The sequence below is a fragment of the Wasmannia auropunctata genome, unplaced genomic scaffold (assembly GCF_000956235.1).
Source record: "Wasmannia auropunctata unplaced genomic scaffold, wasmannia.A_1.0 LD335998.1, whole genome shotgun sequence".
In the NCBI taxonomy this organism is placed as follows: Eukaryota; Metazoa; Arthropoda; class Insecta; order Hymenoptera; family Formicidae; genus Wasmannia; species Wasmannia auropunctata.
In genome coordinates this window covers 930,510-952,541 of record NW_012026892.1, presented here as the reverse complement: position 1 = coordinate 952,541, position 22,032 = coordinate 930,510, and the positions used below count along the sequence as shown (strand labels likewise).

At 41.4% G+C, this 22,032-nt stretch overlaps 1 protein-coding gene across 2 annotated transcripts in view; it reads left to right on the top strand.

Annotated features, from left to right (window-relative positions):
- LOC105453572 (ras-related and estrogen-regulated growth inhibitor-like) overlaps positions 1-21,580 on the top strand; it is a 38,034-nt gene extending 16,454 nt beyond the window's left edge. The window contains exons 5-7 of one of the 2 annotated variants that reach the window (XR_974888.1): positions 11,723-11,904; positions 19,099-19,936; positions 21,500-21,580. Coding sequence is in view for 1 of the 2 variants with exons in the window: in XM_011695641.1 (XP_011693943.1) it covers positions 11,723-11,904; positions 19,099-19,357 (441 nt within the window). In the remaining variant the exon portion in view is untranslated. Of the gene's footprint in view, positions 1-11,722; positions 11,905-19,098 lie in introns of both variants that reach the window. The other variant, XM_011695641.1, reaches the window with a different exon arrangement.
- Positions 21,581-22,032: the final 452 nt, after the last annotated feature.

The following is a 22,032-nucleotide window of genomic DNA, read 5'->3' as shown; positions in this document are numbered from 1 at the left end:
GTGCGTTTATTACGTTAGAATTAAACGTGAACGTCATACTAAAGAACGTCGGAGTAACTTTACCGCCGTATTCCCATTAATTTATATTTAGTTGTCATCTCGGAGAGACGCGTGTAAACAATAAAAATGTTAAGAGGGTTTATCTCTCTTTCGGACGGCGCATTAAAAGTGATTTAAAGTCATATGATCTCATTCTAATATAATTTCTCGTTCAACTCCAAAATATCTCGAATGCATTTGAGACTTTCTCTTGGGCGGCGAGACGCATATAATTCCCGCGGGACTCGAGGTTTTTTAAGAGACATTTTAAAACGGATTTCCAAAAGCCGCTTCGCTCACGAGCGTCTCACACGCACGTTGCTACACCGATACCCGTTGGTTATTCGGTAGCTCCGCAACGAGACTCGATCAGGCCCGGGTTGTTTTTAGCAAACTGGTTTTTCTACCCGGGGCTTACAATTACCGGCTTCCTTTTTTGCGCTGCTGCCTGAATGTTTGCACCTGTCGCTTAAAAGACCGCGAGCCGTGATCCGCAGGCTAGACGCGATTCTTCGAATTCTACATCTTATCGGATGTGGACTGATGTTCTCTCTTCACTTCCTAGATTTCCAAATTATCAGATTACTTCAGTTTTCAAACTTTTAAGCTCTTTAATTTTTTAATTCACGACGTCTTTCAAGGCAATCAAATTCTATAAATAGTTCTTTTACATCGATAACAATTTTTGAAGTTTTATATTTCATTACTTTTCGAACGTTTTTTTTTTAATTTTTAGCACATTACTCCTTTCCATATTCGCGACTCAAGCTTTAAATTTTATCCGCGATAATTTCGATATTTAAATTATCTCTCTTAGATACGACTGCACTATTAACCGACACTACACGACTCGCTGGCAAACAATGCTTGTCCATTTAGAGAACCTTGTACGTGGAACGCGTAAGGATGCATGCACCGTTAGCCTGTGGATACAATAAATAATCTGGAACAGGAAGCGATGCCGGCGATTTGTATGTACGCGCATAAAATTATTTATTTTAAACGCCCTTTCGCCTGCTAACATTGTTAGACCCTTAAAAAAATATTTCGACATAGACTTTGTATTTAAATGTAAACATATTTTTGCAATATTAGCTCTATATGTATTTTAGGTAGGTCTTTTATAGAGAGAAAAAATTTATTACTGAGTTTTATACATAGACGGGTCGCTGCGACTTTTGTTTCTTAAATATTTCAGTTTTAAAAGTTTTAGATGCGTTTGTTCTGAGATTTTTGTACTTTTGTAAACTCGAGCTCTAGCTGAACTCAATATCCGAAGTGCATATTTCGAATTCAGTCAGTTTAGCAAGAAAACTATAGCGAGAATGCTGTCGCGCAAACAGGATCTAGGAAGATCGATATCGATGTGGATCAGTGTGGCAGTGGTGCAGGAAGTCGATGTGTGATTCCGCGTAGAAGAAGCGGATCATTAAATACACCCATCGGCGGACACTTCTCTAACTCTATACCAATATATCACGTACAACGCGTGAGGTCCCATTGTGAACGAGACTTTTAAATCGGTACCCTTTAACTCTCTCGGCAAATCCACCGCGAAACTTCACCGCCGTGCGCCGGGATCAATCAATCCTGGACAACGCGCTGTTTATCACGACTGCAACATTTACGACGAGCAACGTATCGTTTTCATCTCCGCATTTTTGTTATCAGGTTGCGTCGGCTATAACTCACGTTCAACTTCAGTAAATCCGAAAGCTGTCGACTGTTGTGCGATTAAGACTATTTTAACTTTTTAATCGTCGGAATACGATTATACGGACGTTTACCCGCGCATTCCGCGCATCTGAATTTCAAGCATTTCACATCAATTTCTTCCAGTTCAATCTCATTTTTCATATTCTTCGCGTTTCGTATAACACGACGTTTTCATGGTCGGGCTTCCGAAACTTTCTCCGGGTGCCAAATTTTCACATTTCTTTTCTGAATTTGATCACGGGCGATGCTTGGATACGTGTATTCGTGAGACTCCTTACGTTCTGACGTTCCCAAACTCGCGTGCGTTCAAGTTGCTAAAGCTCTTAAATTACCGAGGAACCGGGCTCTCATGTTCCTCGTGAGAGGGACCCAGATACCGACTATCTCAACTATCTCTGAAAGTCGTGCAACGGATATTAGAACAAACAGCCGATAATTCGTCGCTAAGCTAAGACCTCCTCGGCCGCCGCCAGTAAAATACATAACGCATCGCACGTTCGCGGTGTAATCTTTCCAATTATCCCCGCATTCCTCTCCTTTGCGATATCTAAAGCGAAATTACATTCGCCCGGCGTTTAATGTTACAGGAGGAAGTGGCGTAAATTCGCGGGCTCATCTTGTATTTCGACCACGCTGAATATTATCGCTGCTTTATCCTTGAATGCATTGTAGAATTGAAATTATCGTCTTATCTTTCTTGTAACCAAAATGCATAATGGTAACAAATATTTTACAGAATTGTCAAATTTATTTTGCACTGTTAAATCTATAGTGTCACATTTAACTCTATTTCGCCACTGCTCTTAATATATAGTTATTTTTAAATAAAACAATAGAACTTAATCCAAATTTGGGTTAAATGTGAACTGTTTTAAATAACTCTATTGTTTTAAAAAGAACTATGTAGAAAGTAGGAGCAATGGCAGACTCAAACAACGACTTAAATTTGACACTGTGGATATAACAGTATGATTTTATTGATAAAAAAATATCTAATGTATTAAATTTTTTTATACATAATTATTCTCTCTATCCTTTTCTGATATGTTAAAAAGTACCATAATTCATTTAATATTTTCAACCGCTATAAATACGTCTATTTATATCGCATTAATTATAATAGTGTGAAAAATGTAAGTTTTTAAAACATTATTTTTTTTGTGACACGTACACTGCTTCGATATAACTGCACATAAATCGACTCAATTCACTTTTTATTATAGCTTTATGAGTTGTAATTTAGCCGCGTATCTTTTTCCGTGCGGCGGAACTTCTCGTTTCGACGATAGCTAATCGCGTTGCGAACGTTACGAGGATGCCGCGGCTTAAAGGGCACATAAGCCTCGCACCTAAACGCTCTCTAATCTACGGAATTATCCATTTCCGACATTCCTACGTAACGTGCGTCCCTGATATCCGCGCGATACGCGCGCGGGTTCGACGATACCGCGGGTGCGATCTACCGGCACTTAAAGTGCACGAACCCATTGAGCGCACGTGGTCAACGTCCGCGTTGCGCTCGCACTTTTCTTTTTCTTCAGCTAGAACGCTTGAGTAGCGGATACCGATTCCCCAATCGCCGTTAAGATATGCCTGAAAATCGGCCGACCAGGACGATACACCGTACAAATGTCCTTGCAGATAAGCGCCACGCAAGGCTGGCCGCGATCTGCATTCGCCAATAAGGAAGTACCTGGTTCTGCCTTTGACAGATGTCATTTGTTACGTTATTTAATTTCTGCTACACTCGATACTCGTTTGTTTTTAAAGTCTACATCTTTTCGGAGATAATTAATTCGTTCATCATATTTCCTTGGTATAAATAATCCGTCGAAAAATACGTGATAAACAATCTCCGTAATTAAAAATATTTCACCGAGAGAACATATTTTAATAAATAAATCCATTGCACAAAATTTTAATACGATTACACATATACAATTCTGCGTATTCATATTTCTAAATATGGTATTTGACGTCATTCACGTTTACTGCGAATTCTTGACGTGTTTTAAATTTATGATAATTTAGTGGGGACAAAGCATGACCGGATATCTTTACCGATTATATGCTAAAATACTACAAAATCTCAAATTTCGTTACGGTCGTGAAGTCCAATTGATGTCATACTATTCACATCAACAGTTATTGAATTATGGATAAAATTCAGAAGTATTATATCGTCAAAAATTTACGTCATTTTCTAATTTTTTTAAATAATATAAATAACGTTGTATAAAGAATAAAACATTGTAGCTAAATATGTCATTTTTTTGCTTTAATTATCAAAATACCGGAAACATGGCCCCTTAATGCTGACGTCTATGAACGCGTTTATGTTAACGCGAGCGTTTACGTGCTTGCAGCAGCTCGTGCCAGTTTAACGTGTCTACCTTTGACCGTCTTACGCGTCATGTTAATGACGAATACCGTTCTAATGCGATGGGCAGTCTCGAGCCACCTCATTAATCGCGCAATAAGATAACCGAGAGGGAAGGAAAGATTGTAGCGAAAACGTATCGGGAGTACGAAAAGATCTTGAGGAAGCTAAGGAATGCTAAAGTAAAAAAAAAATTATTTTTATGAATTTATATATGCACTTCAAGCGCGATGTAATGGAAGTTTTATAGCACAGAATTCTGGAGACCCTTGCCGATGTTTCCTAGATTTGACAATTCAGATTTTTTTGATCGCTCGCTCGTATAAAGATTGATGTTTGCATATCTTTTTTTAGTCCGAGCTCTCCTTTTTTGTCCTACAATCCTCCCAGTTACTTCAGTGTGTGATCAGTTCGATGCGTTATATGTCTCCTTAGTGCACTTAATAGTATTTTTTCTTCGGCAATCTGCCGACAGAATTTGCAAAGCATCCGGTTTAGCAGGATTGCGTAGCGCCGAAAGAATTTGATGACGCTCATTCCTAAGGCCTGGTCGTTACCTTTCTCGTGCGTGCGAATTTTCTTGGAAAGCACAGGCGACGACGTGTGGTATCGCCGATGGCAATTAAGCGACGTGGCAATGTGGCGCCTTAGGCACGCGTCGGGCGACAGGTCGAGAGGGAACCGATGAGAGGAGGGCCCTTTTTGCAGCCGGTGTCCCAGTGTGCGTGCGTCTGGCGCACGCGGACATGCGGATCGTGATGTCAATTACCAACGAAGACAGTCGGCAGGGCTGACTGTCACTGGTACCGGCCGCAGTGACAGCGGCACGCGTCTTAAGTCGCGTCCGCAAGACCCGCGCGAGAAGCGGCTATAAATCCTCACCCCCCCCCTCCCCCCCGGGAATGCCAGGAAACGTTTCTTGCCGCCTCTTACTCGCTAATGCCCGCTAGCGTCTCCGCGAATCTGGACTTAATTAATTTCAAAGCGCTACTGCGTTTGCGTCAACCAATAATGAATTGTCTTCATTAAGTCTAATTAAGAAACCCGTTCTGTTGCATCTCGTATTAAATATTTGAGTGTAACAATATGATCAGGAATTTCGAAGATTCCGAAGAAGATTGAAAGATTCCAAGTTTGAAGATTTCGAATTCTCGAAGTCTCATAGTTTTAGCAAACGAATCCTTAAATCTCGATTTATTTCACTGGTTAGATGGAAATATGTTTCATTGGATATAAATGATTGGATATAAATAAGAACATCTCGCGACTTTTTAGAAATTTTTAGATACCGATCGCACAATGTCAGACCAATAATAATCGCATTTCAATTTCGATTTAAGTATCAAACGCTTTGGCAACATGATCGCGTACACATACATCCACTTGATAAGCCATACGTGCTGCCACGAGGCAATAATTTTATTCGCTGGATTCTTATTACCTTCTATGGTATCTGGTAGACCTTTACTGGCACGGCCGCCGAGATAAAAGACGTGAATGCACTCTTAGGTTCTATTTACATCCGAGAAGGACGGTTTCTGACGACGAAATGATTTATCTCGATTTTAATCCGTCCGAGTTAAATTCCGATCCAACGCGTGGGTCTTTTCGCATACGCGCATATTTAAAAAATGCATCACCTTGAATTGAAGTGACGTGATTCGAGAAGACGTAAACTTTTAATTGTCCTAAGAAGAATCCGAAAAGAATCGGCAAAATTCCAACTGCCAGTTGTGTTAAGCTTTAAAAATATCCGATGGCACCGACATTTAGCGATCTAAGTTTCAAAGTCCTCCGAACACATGGAATTCGAAAAATCCGGGTTGTTGAACGATACCCCAGCCGAGCTGCAGGTAATAATTGCACTTTTCTGCATAACCGGCGACCAAGCCGATTGTTCTCGGCTCGGATTTCATAGAATTTCCGCTTGGCTTCCGAGAGAAAAAGAAGAGGGAGCGAAAGAGAGAGAGAGAGAAAGACAGAAAGTGAGAGAGACCCTTTCGTTGCAATATCGATCACGAGGATCGCAGTAGGTGTTCCACAACGCAAGTATAATAATAACACGGGCTTAACAAGGGCACGGGAGTTCAGGTAGGCGCTCTCCAGCGGAATCGGCCACGTAGGTAGGAAGTCGAGCAACAAATGGGTAGGTGGCTGCTGACTGGCTCTCGGCTGGGCTCTCGACCTCGTCGACCGCCACGATTAATACTTCCATCGTGCATTGTTCCTCGTCACGTAAATCTTCGGCCAGTCGAGATAAGCCCACCACGGAAACCATTTATAAGACCGATTTATATCATTACCAACGGCTCCGCGGTCCGCTCCGCAAATATTCTCGCGTCAGCTGATCGTCTTACCGTTTCCTCTTCTCATAACCGTCTGGATAATGGTACGGCCGTACCGAAACGATGGGAATAGTTAGAGAGCTGCCTCTGCGATTCAGTTGTCAAGATTTACGGTGTCAGAGTAAATATATATCATTGCGCGATAATCAATTCCGAACAATTGACCGCTCTATACACTTACATAAACTCTTGACGGTAATTGCATTAACAAACACGCGGCTTGTATTCTTGTACTTTTACGAAACATTAAGAATAGAGGAGATAAATAAAGACAGATGCCGCGCATTTCCGTAACGTTTTACCACCTCTCAGCTGCAAGAGATTCGAGAAGATACTTGAAGTACTTTATACACTTCTCTTCTCGTATTTCTTTTTGTCCCACCTGATCGATTAAATTCCATTTCGATCCGTCGATAGAGAAGGGAAAGTTGATTAACAACGGCCGTGCCTGCCAACTGACGTTATAGTCTGACTGTGCAACCGGTCGTACGTTGCATTTTTATAATCTACATATGATTATTCAGTCTATAATTTCGATATATAGGTCAATGTCTCGGGCCGCAATAAAGTATCAATCGTACTTCATCTTGTCCCAATCGCGCGGACGTTCTACTTTTGGTAGATTAATTTTTTCCTCCCACCGATGTCTCCTTCCCCTCCCCCTCTTTCTTTTTCTCTCTCGCCTCTTTCTCTTCCGCCCTCTCTCACTTATCTCGTTTTGTTTTGTTGTCATTTTCGCGCGTCTCATTTCTTACAATCTACATATGGTTTTGCGGGTCAATGGCGCGCGCGCGCGCGCGTACCGCAATAAAGTATCAATCATACCGCCTCATCTCCTCGGACCAACCGGCCGGCCAGCCAGCCCGCTTCGCTCCGCTCCGGGATGCTGCGCGCCGCGTGGCGCCCAGGTGTGTTCCGCCTCGCGAATATGAAGAGTGCCGGCAGCCTGGTGACACACTTCCCCAATTCTCGCATTGTTCTTCATCCGCGTGCACGTACGAAATAAATCTCCGTACGGCGGGGAGGGCAGCGGAATGAGCGAGGGAGGAAGAAAAGGGGGCTGACTGGTCCCCCTGGCCTCGTGACCGGCTCGTAATTGCGATTGCTTTTCGTGGGAGGGCCGGTAGATAATTGATAATTAAGCGCGCGCCCTTCTTGCCCCCGGCGAAGAAGTTGGGAGATGATGAGGGAGGGGCGGAGGGGGGGGGGAGGAAGAGAGAACGGCAGGGAACGGAAGATCGAATGTAACGATGCAATTTGGGACTTGCGTGTACCGGATGCGATTGGCCGGCGCTCTTGCTTTCCATTAGTGCCGCACGTTATATAGTATATACCTATACTGAATCTTCTGTCTACTCCAATTTAGGATTCGTTGTATGTCAAATCGTATCAGAGGAATGTAGTCATGCATATTTATTTCGTCAGTGTCGATTAATTTCAATCTTGGTTTAGGTGACGCTTCTGCAGAAGTAAACACGAGTTCGTTTGCTTAAAATGGCTCGTCTGACATTTTCAATTAATACAAGTAAATCTTAATCTTAATTACAGCGAGTTACGAATCGTCGAGCTCTCCTCTGGAATGCGTACATCTCAATTTAATGCGTATTTTCATCTTCCTCCGCGTCACATTAATTCGCGCCGCTGTCGGAAATTTCTAAATATGTTTCTACAAGTCGTTACACCCGCGGTATGCCGACGCAATCGGTCTCCGTCGCGATGACGAAGTTTCAGATCGGCATTGAAATTCCACTTTGGCGGGCTTATCTTAACTTTTCGACGGTGCACATGTGCGCAAACAAGCCGCGCGCGAACGTCAATACGCGCCCGAATGTCTCTCAAAACTGTTAGGGTTCGACGTCAGAAGATCGTGTAACTTTCCTTGTGTTTCTCTGAGAGTAACGGTTTTAATCGTATATCGGGAAAAAAAAGGAGATGAGACGCGGGCCACTTCGGGATGTTTTTCACGACTGTTTTTTTACAAACGATGCGCTGCACGTTTCGCGAGATGAATCAATGTTAACTTAAGCAACAGAATTAATGTTTATTTATAGTTGTATACGCTCGTAAGCAGACCGGAGTATAGCTGTGTAAGCGTCGCGATTAATGAATATCAATGATTTTTTTTTGTTTTCAACTCGTTTGTTTGTCGTCAATATACACCCGTGGACTCGATCTTTCCCATGTACACCGGTCGTAACGCGCGAATCAAAGTGTTACAACGATAATTCAGTTTATTGCCTTGACTTTACTCTCCTCCACCTCGGGACCACTGCCAACTCGTTATATCAACTATAAATTGCTGGTAGTATTCTCTCCCTCTCTCTCTTTCTCTTTCTTCTTCTTATCTAGGGGTGAACCCGGTAGGAACTCTATCGTTGTAAAACTATACGAGTAATAACACTGTAATTCATTGTCAGTGGCCAGGCAATAATGCGGCGTCCCGCGGAGTCGGGTTGGTTGATGTCGCTTTCGTAGAAAGGTGCATTGTCGCACGAAGGTAAGATACGTCCTGGAATACGCCGGTCCACGTTCGTAGTTCCGCTTCCCAGACTCAATTCGCGCCACTGGTATTTAGAAAAGCGGAGAGAGTAAAGAATCCTGCAAACAGCATAAATAAAAATACTTTAAAGTAACAAAACACAAATAAAACCCAAATGCATTGTCGACTATTATATATGCTACATTAATAATAGAATTCGTAATCATTCTATATATAGGATCAAGTTCCAAAACTAATTTCTTACAATTAGTACAATACATGATTTTTTCAAAACTAATTTTTTCAAAACTAATTTCTTACAATTAGTACAATACATGATTTTTTTAAGAAAAATATTACAAGTATATATAGATATTTTGTGATATATAAAATTTGTATAACAATAATAAAAAAAAGATATATAACGTGCGTTTTGGTTTCAATACTTATCTCTTTTCATTTTCAATGAAAATATAAGATATCGTTTTATTCCATTGCATAACTATGTCAAACACAGAGTATTCCATGCAGTGAGTAATATTTTTTCAATGTACCATACGCGTCTGAGTCATGACGCTGGAATTCAAGGCTCCGGACACCCGCATATTCATTGATCTCGACGGAAAGCCGTTTATGTGGAATACGCGGACTTCTAATCGAGGGAGAGCATTATTAGCCGACAATACCTGACGCTGTACGTAAAGGCGAATAGCCGGGGGGATCGTTATCTGCGCGACGAACACGAAGAAACATAACTTCGTCGTCGGGGGGATCGTTGCTTATCCGGCGGGATCGCGTAGGTGTTAAAGCGCGCGGTTCTCGCCCACTTGAATCGATTCCGAATGGACAGCACGATCGTTTCGTCCTATCGTTCTGTTAACTGTCGCGTCGTTAAGGAGACCGCCCGTCGAAAATTATAGTCTACCAGTAAATTTTTCTACCGGCATTTCCTAACAGTTCTTCAAATTTTTACAGAACGTTACGAAACTTGTGGTTTTCAAAGGTCACTTTAAAATTATTAATCATGCTCAATTAATTTATTAATGTCGTCTGTAATCTTTTTCTTGAAAAATCTTAAACGTAAAAAGCTACATAATGAAAAATATTATATTTTAAATTAATGTATGTATACATTAAATACCTGCATAAATGTTGCGTGTATCTTTAATTCAATTTATATACATCGAATATCTCGGTTACATGCATCAACTTAATTCCATTTCAAGACTGTTCTCTCTAAATTTGCCAGTCGAAATTAAATTAAATACGAAGATGTATTTACAGGCGAAATTATAAATGCAGATTGGATTGTCACGTATGCACTTGCTTATTTGTCACGTTGAACCGTGAGGAGACATGGGAGATGTCGGTGAATAATTACGGCTTATTTTCACGAAATTACGCGACGCGATGCAAAGTGCGTTAAAGGCGTTGCTTAATCAAGAGGCGTTCTGCATTATTTCATAACTGGACGAATCACGTCGGCGGCGGATTGCACAACCCGCCACGCCGATGTATTCACGCGACACGCGCGAACGCAATTCCGGCATCGCGTTCAATTGCCTCGCGAATACAATCGATCAATAAATATTTATGAGCGGCTCGGGCATGTCTCGCGACGCGACAGATGCACGCCTGCCGACGTTTTACGTCGATGGTGTCTGTTAGGGACTACAGCCGGGGATGGTATATCCTTGTTCGAGATATTAAAAAATTCAGATCTTTTTGTCCTTTTAAAGTACGAAACTGCCAGAATAACGAAAATCTAAAAAGATTTAAACAAAGTATCTTATCTTTATAATTATACAATTTCGCGGTCTTCTTATTTAAAGTCCTGTGAGATTCGATAATATTAAAATTGCCATTATCGAAACCGCACCTCTATAACTTTTAAATTGTATGATTAGAAATTTAAAAAAAATCCAAATTCTATAATTTTGAGACTCTATACAGTCTCGGGACAAAAGATTTCGTAATTTTAATATTGGTAACGTTTCAAATCTCCCTAGATCATGACTCACATTTATGATTAAATTCGAGCTGAGTTTGGACCAATCGGTTTTGAAGCTCATTTTTATAAATATCAACAATACTCTTAAGGCGTTATAACATTGCGTTGTGTGGAAGGAATGTACCCGCCGGTTCTTGCGACGCTTATTTACGAGCACGTTATACACGCAATGTTAATTCGACAGATTTGACCGTAAATAACGCCCGTGTATACCCACACGCGTACCAGGTGTATATTTATCTCACTCTATAAAATTCATTCCCGCCGGATGTACCGCAGTTTAGGTGATGGCTGAAATTTATGAACGCAAGTTGTGGAATCAACGCGCAACGAATTTTGAACGCGTTCATCCGATACACATTTTTTTTTTACAATCATTAAAGACAATTTTATCCACGTGCGTAAATAAATGACGTTCTGGTGGCACATGTATTTCAACAAAACTAATCGTGCGTATATTTCGAGATGCGAAAATTCCGAGCATAATCCTAATAAGAGTTTTTTTTTTTAAGTTTCTAATCTTTCAATAACATAATACAAACGCGATTCTCTCCTCTCAGAACACGGAAGGATTTAGAATCTAAGATCGATTTCTATTTGCCGATAGCATCTATAGAGAGACAGAGTGTCGTATGTACATTCAAACGCGCTGGGATATCGACAGATATACGAATAGAGATACGTCAAATTAAATCCGATTCTCGATTCGTGAATGTCATAGTGATCAGTCCGTGTTCCATCGATTGTTTCAGGAGAATGGCTGCCTGTACTCGCATATACGATGGGGCGAGGCCTTCGTCGTGGTCTACAGCGTGACATGTAAGCGGAGCTTTCAGGAAGCCCGTGGACTTCTCAAGCAACTCGCGGATCTACGCCTGCCGTCCTATTTCACCGCCCTCCTGCTCGGCAACAAGAGAGATTTGGATCATGCACGGTAAGCGTAAATCACACATTGTTAGAAGTATGATTAACGGTGCCGTGCGAAGGGGCGGGCGTGTATCACCGGTAACGTCCGATGACGATCTGCTGACTGATATACGACCAAGTAAACCGCACGCACGCGCATCGTAAAAACGGTAATTATCAATAAATCAGTAGTGACGTAATTTTTCGCCGCACTTCATCGCGAGAGGAGTCCCCTTCCGGTGCGTCTCGCAGCACCGTTTATCGCGTGTATTATATATAATTATAATTAATAATCGTTTCCCTCCGAGTTATAATTTATCCGATATCATCAGGTGGAACTTGCGGAATTCGAATTATTATGTTACCGTAGTTACATTTCAATCGGCTGTTGAATAATTATTAATAGTCTACATGATACTTGAACGCAAGCTGAATATATTTCCCGCGCTGATAAAACTAAAAGAAAAACTGCTTGGGTGTTCGTAAGTAATGTTGTGCTTACACGTGGCCCATTTTTACCCGCGGCCTCGCAAGTCTGGCACACTTCGTCGATTGTCGTCTTTAAGGGGTTCTCACACGGTCAATATTTCTGTTTCAAAATATATCTTTTATTAACAGTAATTATTTTTTTTTAATTAAATAGATTGAAGGTACATATAACTTCTAAAATTTTGATATATCGGATTTAATGAAAGAGATGTTGAATATTAGAGAGACAAAATATTTTTCCGCTCGCGAGAAATGTCTTCTCTCGAGGAAAAATTGTACCTCTGGTTCGCGATTTGTCGTGAAGATCAAGATCGTTGATCTCGTGCGCTTTATTCAGCTCCAAACACGCGTCATGACTACGATGGCGAATCCCGTTCTCGGAATCGACATTTATCGGGTCGCGGAGCTCACTCGATTGCCCGATACGGATCGTATGAGGGCCGCTTAAGTGGCTCGCACGGCGCAAGAATTACAATATCATTTCGCGTCGCGCGATCACCGATCGCGCGACGCTGCCTTATGTATCGCCCTCGGCGAGTCGTCGATTATTCGATCGTTCCTCTTTTTCTTTCAACGTCGCGTTTTATCCCGGCCGATCGCACACGTGCACGTCTATTAATCCTGCGCTTCACTTTCCACCTGCGAGTAACAGGATCCTCGCCCGGCTGTTTCCTGGACGGGGTGAGATTTCGCGTGAGCCACGCGATTCGTATTTTTTCCTAGGCAGCCCTAGCGGCATTTTATCGGGTTGTCCCAGCATGATTCCGTTTGTCTCTTCTGCACTCGCTCACCACGCTGCACGTTGCCCACCACGAACCGGTTGCTTCTCGGTGTCTCGCATAACAGGAAAATAAGGCATTTTAGACCTTTATGTTCCAAAGTTACAGACCTTAAGTATGCACGTAGGAGAGACTTATCGTTGAATTATACAAAATCCTTACATCTTCGATCGAGTGTTTCGAATGTCTAATCTCCGATTGTGAGCTATGGCTTGATATTATTAATTTCTATGACTTCTCTCGTGTAATTTGCATCTACTACCGGAATTGCTAGAAACTTTTTGTACGACGTTCTTGTTTGAGGAGGGATTTTTTGCCGCGCGCGCGCTTAAGTTTCTTTTTTTTTTTGCCGGCACAGCGCGCGTTTTCGCAGAAACCAGTTCAACGAACCGAACGAACGTTCGATCGGCCACACGATGACGGAGTAAGTTAATCGGCCGACTGGCACGTCAACTCTCCGGCGAGCGACTCATCCAAGTCGGTCAGGCGACTTGGACAGGTAAACAGATCTGGCATGGCGAAATATCGCGTGAACGGTTTCTAGACGAGCGACGAACGACCACTACCGGGTGCCTCTCGAATCGGCGGCATCCGATACTGACGCTGCGGTCCGCGCTAGATGCCACGTGTCATGTTTCACGTATCGCGGATTGGGCGGGTCGACAAGTATGCGAATAAATGCATATCAAGGAGCAATTGCCAATCGTAGTAGAAAACGGTAGGAGAGGTGCGAAGATATTAAGTTATTGTATAAATTTCCTCGTTTTTTTTTATGTCGTGCTCTTGGAAAGATCTGTATATTATAGATCTTTCAAAATTTAGAATCAGCAATTTAAATCTCTCCGGAGATTATTTGAGAATTCAAGAATTTAAAAGTTTCTACTGCAAGATTTATGAGATACATTAATTTTTAATTTATGGGAGAAATATCTGTCTCTTAATGATGATGAGTCTAATTTAACAAACTATATCTTGCAATTAATTTGGCGACGCGACGGGCTTCTATAAAAGCTGTATAAACTTCTTCGATGCGTAATCGAGTCGTGATTTTCTACGTCTGCAGAATGTGATGATGTCGAACGAAAAATCATGCAAAAAAATGTAGGTTGTTCGATAAAAGACGCGCGATACAAACAGGTGTGGCTTGCGTGCGGTTTCTTGGGCGCTAATACATCTTGTCGCATTTTATGCAACCAATCGCTCAAAGTGCATCATCGACGACGTTGCGTGATTCGGGCGAGAGAAAGCTAGGAAATACGCGCGCGCGTTCGCCGTTTTTGCTTGTAACTTGAATAAAGAGTGGCGGCTCATTAGCCTTGCTCGATCGGCTTCTCATGTGTCCGCTGCAGATAAATTAACAGGACAGTGACGCGCGTGTGAATAAATATTCGAATTTCTCGAGACGCACACCTCATGAACTCGCTGAGGATTCACGGATCGATGGTTTTCTTTCAAACACAAATGTGAAGAATATAAAATGCTTTCTCTTAGGTTTGAATCTTTTAAAAAAAATCTTATTAGTTTAGTGACTGTAAATGAAACTATCTATTTTTCATTTTATCAAGAAATAAAATTTTTTCTGTAGTAAAATATATGGATATAATAAAATTTTTACGATCTAATATTACGTTAATTTTACGTAAATTTTATGGAATTATTCGAATATTAATCAAGTACCAATATAACATTTTATTTAAGATTAATTAGTACTTTCTTGAAGAGACTTGAATTTCTTTTACACACTCGATTGCCCGGAGATAATCTTCATTTTGGTTCTTTCCGCTAATGAATCGTCTTCATTATCGCTTGTTACGTCGCTCGCATCGCGAAGATCACGCCTCGACCGTTGTAGTCGCGGAAGAAACACGTAGGTGAACAGGACCTCACTTGGTATCCCCCTTCTTCGTCGGACGGAGAGGAATTTCCCGCGCGATTCCCGCAGGAATGCGGATCGTCGTTAACGAAGACACGCTCCTTTTCTCGCCTTACGAGCCTACCTTCTCTTCCTTACGTTGCCCTTTATGGGGCTTTGCATACCGGGAGAAATCTCACCGATGATCTAGTAACGACGGCGGCGCGGCGCCGCAATTACATACGCTCGATGCTACTATATACAGGATGCCTTGAAAAAGTATACATCCCATGCCGGGACTCCATTCACGAAGGAATTCGAAGTCGTTCGTGCTTTATCGTCTTTAAAATAAAAGTTGATCGAAAGGCCGGATGCGTAATTACCGATGTTAAATATACATTCATTTAAAACTTGACTTGAAAATATATTATTCTATTCAAAAATCTACATCTACTACGAAAATCTTCAAGGATCCAATCGAAAAATGTATTATTACGAAGATTCAAATATTTCAAATTAGTTCTTTGAATTTGATAATTTTTTTTAGAAACGATATCCCCGATGGTCAAAATATTATGTAGATTAAAAAGGGGGAAACAAGTCGAAATAGGCACAATGGAATTCGACTCTCGGTATTTCCACCTCCGAGTCACCTTTAAAACAACGAAGATGACGAGGCAGAGGTCGAGTTTTATAAGACGTACACGAGTACATGATCGAGGTAAATAAAGTGTCGTGCACTCGCTGGGAGTTTTGCGGAGAGTTAACAAAGGGAAAGACGACGGGGTGTCCCGATAGCCACGGGCAAATACCAAAAATGTCACACAAATAAAATGTCACAGACCTGACGGTGTTGCAAGCGAGCGATCGGCCGTCGATCCGCGACAGCGATTGCGGCGCTGGCGGGAAAAGAGCAATTCGATTTACGTAACTGGCATTTTGATGGCATGTAAGAGATACACGCTCTTCGTAACTGTCACGATTATCGTCGAGAAATTTAATTAAACCGGAATTATTCGAGAGATCCATCGATCCCCGGGTCATAAATTACAGCGCGCCTCTCCTTGCGTGTCGCATGCAGGGAAAATGATCAATTTTAAGTTAATCTTATCGGGCGTGACGCTACTTTACATGTGAGACCATGAAACAAAATGAAGTCTGCCTAAAGAGGCGCGTGTATATTATTTATTATAAAACCTTGAACTTTATAACTTAAAATTCTAATTTTTTTTTTCAGTTTTTTAAGAGTTTTAAAATTTTAAGATTTCAAACTACCCAAATATCTCAGTTTCGAAGTGTAGCATTTATATAACAGTTCAAAATGTTAATAATTTAATTTTATGAAGAATAAATAATTTATTACAAGACTGTAAAATCTCATACGAAAAGAACGTTTTTGTTAAAAGGTCTAAAAATTTTACTGAATAGATCTGAAAATAATTTTTTTTGTTAAACCGTCAAAATATTTTGTTGGAATATTAAAACTGATAAGTATTACTATAAAACGTTTTGATATTTGAGCAATCACATTTTGCCTTTTACACAAAATTATTTTGATTATCGAACAAAAATTACTTTCAGATCTGAATCCAGCAACATTATTCTTTCCGTGTATAAGCATAAGAGTTTAAAAGAGTTTTTCTTAGCTTCAAGAAAGCTTCTTGAAGAGTTTAAAGTTCCGAGTTATCAAAGTTTTGAAATGAATTTATGGGAGTGTGAAATAACTTACAACTTTTGAAATTACTTATAGAAGAAGAAAGAACAATTTTTAAGAAATCAGGCAATGTTAGATAATTGATGATAGATTTTAAAACTCTTAAATGGAGAAGGCGCGCGAAAATCGAACTCTCGGGGAAGACTGATCTGTGAGACGAGAGAACCGCCGCGCCGCGCGTCGTGGTCTCCCCTATCCGGTAGCCAGGCTCGTCGTCTTAATGGAGTTCATAAAGATTAGAGTGAAGTCCGCGCTGCAGGGCTGGTGAGACCACTCTCCACTCTGAGAACGAGTTTTCGCCGCTTTTAGATGCATCCAGAGAGCCTGTCGCGTCGTTCAGCCGCGAATATTGCGCATCGATAACGCTTATCTCGAAATATCGCGACCAACAATTCCACGCAGCGAGGCGCGACAAGATAGACTGGTTCAGGAAGAGCCACTTCCGTTTCGATTGAAGTATCTTGGTTTCTCAGACACTCTGATTTTTCTTATCTTTGCAACTTTCGTATTTTGTGTATTTTAAATTCGTTTTCTTTCTAAGTTTTCGTCATATTGGAAATCTCACATATCATTTGAAAAATTTCCACTATTGAAATCTTGGAAATCTTTTGATCCGCAACATGTAGGTACTTGAAAAGCAACTTCTCTTCTTCCCCACAAATCTTCATCATCCTTTCATGTATCCATTTTTATGGTATATTATCCGATTAAGCGTATTGACGTGTTTCTTGTCTCAGAATACTCATCGTAAATTATTTCGTCCGTCTACTGCGAATTGAGAAAGAGCACGGGAATGTCAGAAATCAACACTCGCCGCTCGTAAACAACGGCCGGGGTGCAAGGGGGATCGCCCCGCGTATAAAATATAAAAGGGAACGGGGAGATATTAACGGCCGCGAGCGTGGCACGTCGGCTTGTGCACGATCGCGTCTAATCGCTCGCCCTCCCACGTGCCCTCTCCTCGAATCGCGCGCCCTGTGAGGATCATGTGTTTCTTGCGAATTTAATTGTCTCCATAAATATCGGAGTTCCTCTGCCCCACACGCAGAGCCACGCTCTCTCTCTCTCTATCTATCTGTTTCTTTTTGCGCTGGAAATATACAGGGATACCCTCCCTTCTTACGCCCTGCCACCTTCGTTCCAAGCATCTCGAAGATCCTGAATCTTTTGGTCTGCATTTTTTGTGCTAATTAAAATGCATAAAGCATCCTACGGCCGTTCATCGAATATCTCGAAAGTCAATTTAAAAGGCCAATATTGTAATGTGTGAAACTAAAAAATTAATCTAATATTTCGAAACTTTTTAAGCACTAATGAAATGTCTAATATCTATCACACACAAGTTCGCATATACATATAGTATCTCTTAAATATGTTAAAATTTTATTTTTAAAATTAAATAATCCTGCGAATATTTCTATATTCGTTCCACTCTCTACTTTGTATGAAATAATGTCCCATGTATTATAATAAACGTGACAGCGCGCATTATAGACGTACAGAAATATACAAGAGCTAACAAAGCTCTTATTAACCCTAACATCATAAATATCCTGCGGCGCCTGGCGGGCCTCATCCTGGCGAAATTCCAGTGACTCCGCTTCCTCTCATAAATGTATGGTCTTTACGCGGTCGCCGTTCAATCACCTCTCTCTCTTCACGCGTCTGGTGTTTGCCAAACTCATAGCATCCGTCGTCGGCCCGGTATGTTCTGCCGTTTTGCGAGGATTTAATTTCCAGCCTTGGACGATTCCATTGACTTGGAAGGCGCAACGTCCGCCGCCGCCGGCGGTATAAATCTGCGAACGCCCGCAGCATCCGGTCCGCATTTCCGCCGCTCCCGATCGATGTTTCAACACATGATTCGAGTGTTCCGCGACATAAACCACTCCTTGTGAATCATACGAAATGACGATCCTCTTCAAGCGACGAACGTGTTCCGAGTCTCCAATTATAAAGAGAGTTATAAAGCAGGGGAGGCTGTAAATCACAAAGTTTTACGATTTCGAAGTTATAAAACTAAAAGATCTTCAAATTTTTGTTGTTTTTAAGAATTGAAATCTTAAAGCTATTACGAGATGAAAATTCACGCTAATCTTAGAAAGCTTACGTAATTTTAGTTTTACAATTTTTAATTTTCAATCAAATAACATTAAAATCTAAATCTATTTATGCTATTAAATGGAGGAATTTGGAGAAGCTTAGATTTAAATGCAGGACTTTCAGTATGCAAAGCGGACACTCCGAGTTACATCGAATTATTAACGAAAGATTCCAAAGTACGCTTTTGACATTTCGAGAGTCTCTTCTTTAAATCTTAGGCATCTCGAAGGCGCGCATTCGTCAAAGAGCTCGTTAAAGAGGGATCGATAAACGTTTCTGTTGCAGAGAGGTCTGCGTGGACGAAGGCCAACAGCTGTCGCTGGCGCACGGATGTCAGTTTTACGAGGTGAGCGCCGCGGAGAGTCCCGCGGGGGCGGCGTTAGCTTTTCAGGCGCTCCTGCGGGAGGCGAGGTCGGTCCAGCTTCTGCGAGCGTTGCCGATCCGCAGGAAGCTGGGCGTACACTCGGTCTCGAGGGTCCTCGGGACGATCTTCGGCAAAAACACCACCAAGGACCGTAAGAAAAGGCCGTCGTTGAGCATATGACGCCTTCTATGCGCCCTCCTCCTCGGAGGACGAGATGAGCCAGGCAGGAGAACTGACATCGTCGTCCTCAGCAGCAACGTCTATTCCAATCGCTGACGAAGTTTTCAGTAAGGACATGCAGAATCTCCCTTGTGCCTTTCTGACGAAAGGCAGTCATTATCAGGATCCGGAAGACCGTTTTTGGAAGTGTCCTTTGACGGCGAGAAAGCGATCCTTTTCTTCAAGCGTCTTGAAGAAAGATGCGTTTGCTAATGGCAATCAAACTCCCGAAGTCCTGGATTCGGGGGTTTCCTAATAAAACTCCGAGGACGCAAGACTGATTTTCTGGTTTCGAGGACATGCAGGGTACGATGCACTCTGACTCAAAGTGTCTACGGCTCTTTTCAACATCCGGTAGTAGCCGAGAGATCCAGACTCCAAGAAGATTTCAGTCATGGAGGGCGGCATTCATTTTTGGAAAAAAGAAACTGTTTCGTGTGCCGAAGAAGGACGTTTGGTGTTCGCGTGTGATTCTGCTTTCAGTGGCGTGAGAGAAGCGAGTCGACGTAGAACTGAGAGATTGTTTCGCGGTACGCAAAGGTACTTTTCTTTTTAATATTGCGATAATATTTTACAGTGATTACAAGTGACTGGCAAGTTGTTCCTGAACGACGTAGTCCTTAGATCGATTTATCGAAAATGATCTTATGATTGCGAATCGCGCAATCGGTTCCGCGAGTGCAAATTTTATAATTTGGGATACATAAAATACTTGCACATTACTCGGTATTTAAGTTATTACGTTACTAACCCTAAACAGTGTATAAAGTTCTCGTTTCATTAATTTTTTTAGTGATACTTATAAACATCTAAACTCTTCGAAAGATATTTATACACGATTGTTTAACTCACGCTTCTATATATTTTTCAGCTATCCTTTTGTTGATCATGATTTTGAAACTAAATATTTTTTTTCATAACAATGAAATATTTTATACTGTTTAGGGTTTGTTATTTTTTTTTTCTTTCAATGCTCCCGTACGAAACCCGTGAGTCTTTCAAATTTCGATATTTCCACCAAGTGGAAGAAGAGATCGCGATTCGATTCGATTTTCTGCCTATCGCCTTAATTGTATCTGGAAGGTGTTCGCAGAGGTGCTCTCGTTGAGAGCGATTTTTAGCACCTTCATCGCCAGGCGTGATTGATTCGATGACTTTAATGTTCCTAAAGAAAGTAGCCTAAGTGTAAATAGCGCACACGTTCACTTATACTCTGCTGAGAGTCTCGGAGACTTGAGTAATCATTAAGATTTGCATACGAGAGAGAAGAAATAATGAGCGCGGGTGTTGAAACAATTCTACAATTAAAGATTATTTGATTTGTTTATTTGATCTAATAATTAATCGAGAATATTTACGATCGTAACAAACGAATACGAAATAATACAGATTTGAATCTCAACTAAAAATAAAGTTTAGGTTTTTTTTTTTGATCGTATAATTTGCATTTGGTTTCTCGCAGACCGGAATAAACGAATAAGGAATAGCCTTAATAAAGCTGTTAGTGGGTTAAAAAAATATTAACGATCGTTTGTGAATGGATGCCGTGTTACGTCCGTCAGCGATGACAGATCGATTATCATCTGCTCTATCATAGAAAGTGCTGGCTCTTTGCCTTTTTTTTGCCGAGCTCTTCAATCGCGCGCAATGTTTTTGTAAATCGTCCTTCTTTTTCTACGACAAGCATAGAGAGTAGAGACTACGATCGACTTTTGAGGTTCGTAGTTCCGTAAACACTTTCAGAGTGCCTTCCGGACGATGTCCGTTATACTTTTTTTTGCCAGCAGCTGATGTGCTTCTTGATGCGACGTGTTAAACGAAGAAAAAGAAGCAACTCTATTTACATTACGTTTAAGAAAATGAATAGGTAACGAGCGGTAAATTGCGTGATCCCCTCTTTAGCGCGTCAGTTTCTAGCAGAAAAAAAAGAGACCGTGAAACACGGGCTTTTAAACCTGGCTTCGTCGAACGGGGAATCGCTCGGCGCGAAGCCAGTGTCTCTCTTTTTTTCACGATATACATTCCACTTGAAATTAGCGTCCCTCTGAAATGTATTATGCGTGTGTATGCGTGTGAGTGAGAGAGTGCGTAATTCGATTCCAGGCAGATGTCGATCGCTGTATTCGAAGTGCTAGTCACTTGTTATCGAGAGAGGATAATAATAAAGGAGCGTCTTTTGTTAAATCCCATCAAGTCGAACTTTTCACCGTCCCGCCGTCCGTTTCCCATCCAGCGTGAGTCGTCGATGGCCATCCTGGGTAAGTCATTTTATAATTAACGAAGATTTTATATTTTTGCAAATGCATTTATGAGTAATATTGTTCTCTTTATGTGTAAATAATATACTGAAATAGCTCTGATTTTTTCAAATCTCTTAATCAGGGTGTTCTTGTGTATATTTGAAATTTATGAATGCTATACCTAGATTCGAAATTAGTTAGTTTACCGTATTGTTTACCGTTAGCCAACGACGAGGCCTCGAGAGACATCACGGCCGTAGATTTCGCGAAAAGTCGGCCGATGCAATCTCGCGAGCTAATTTAACGAATTTCGCTAAGCGAGCTCACCGTCGACCGAATAACTAGCGATTCGGGCCAAGGTTTCGGGTGCAGCACGTGTTCGCTCGTCTCTCTCGG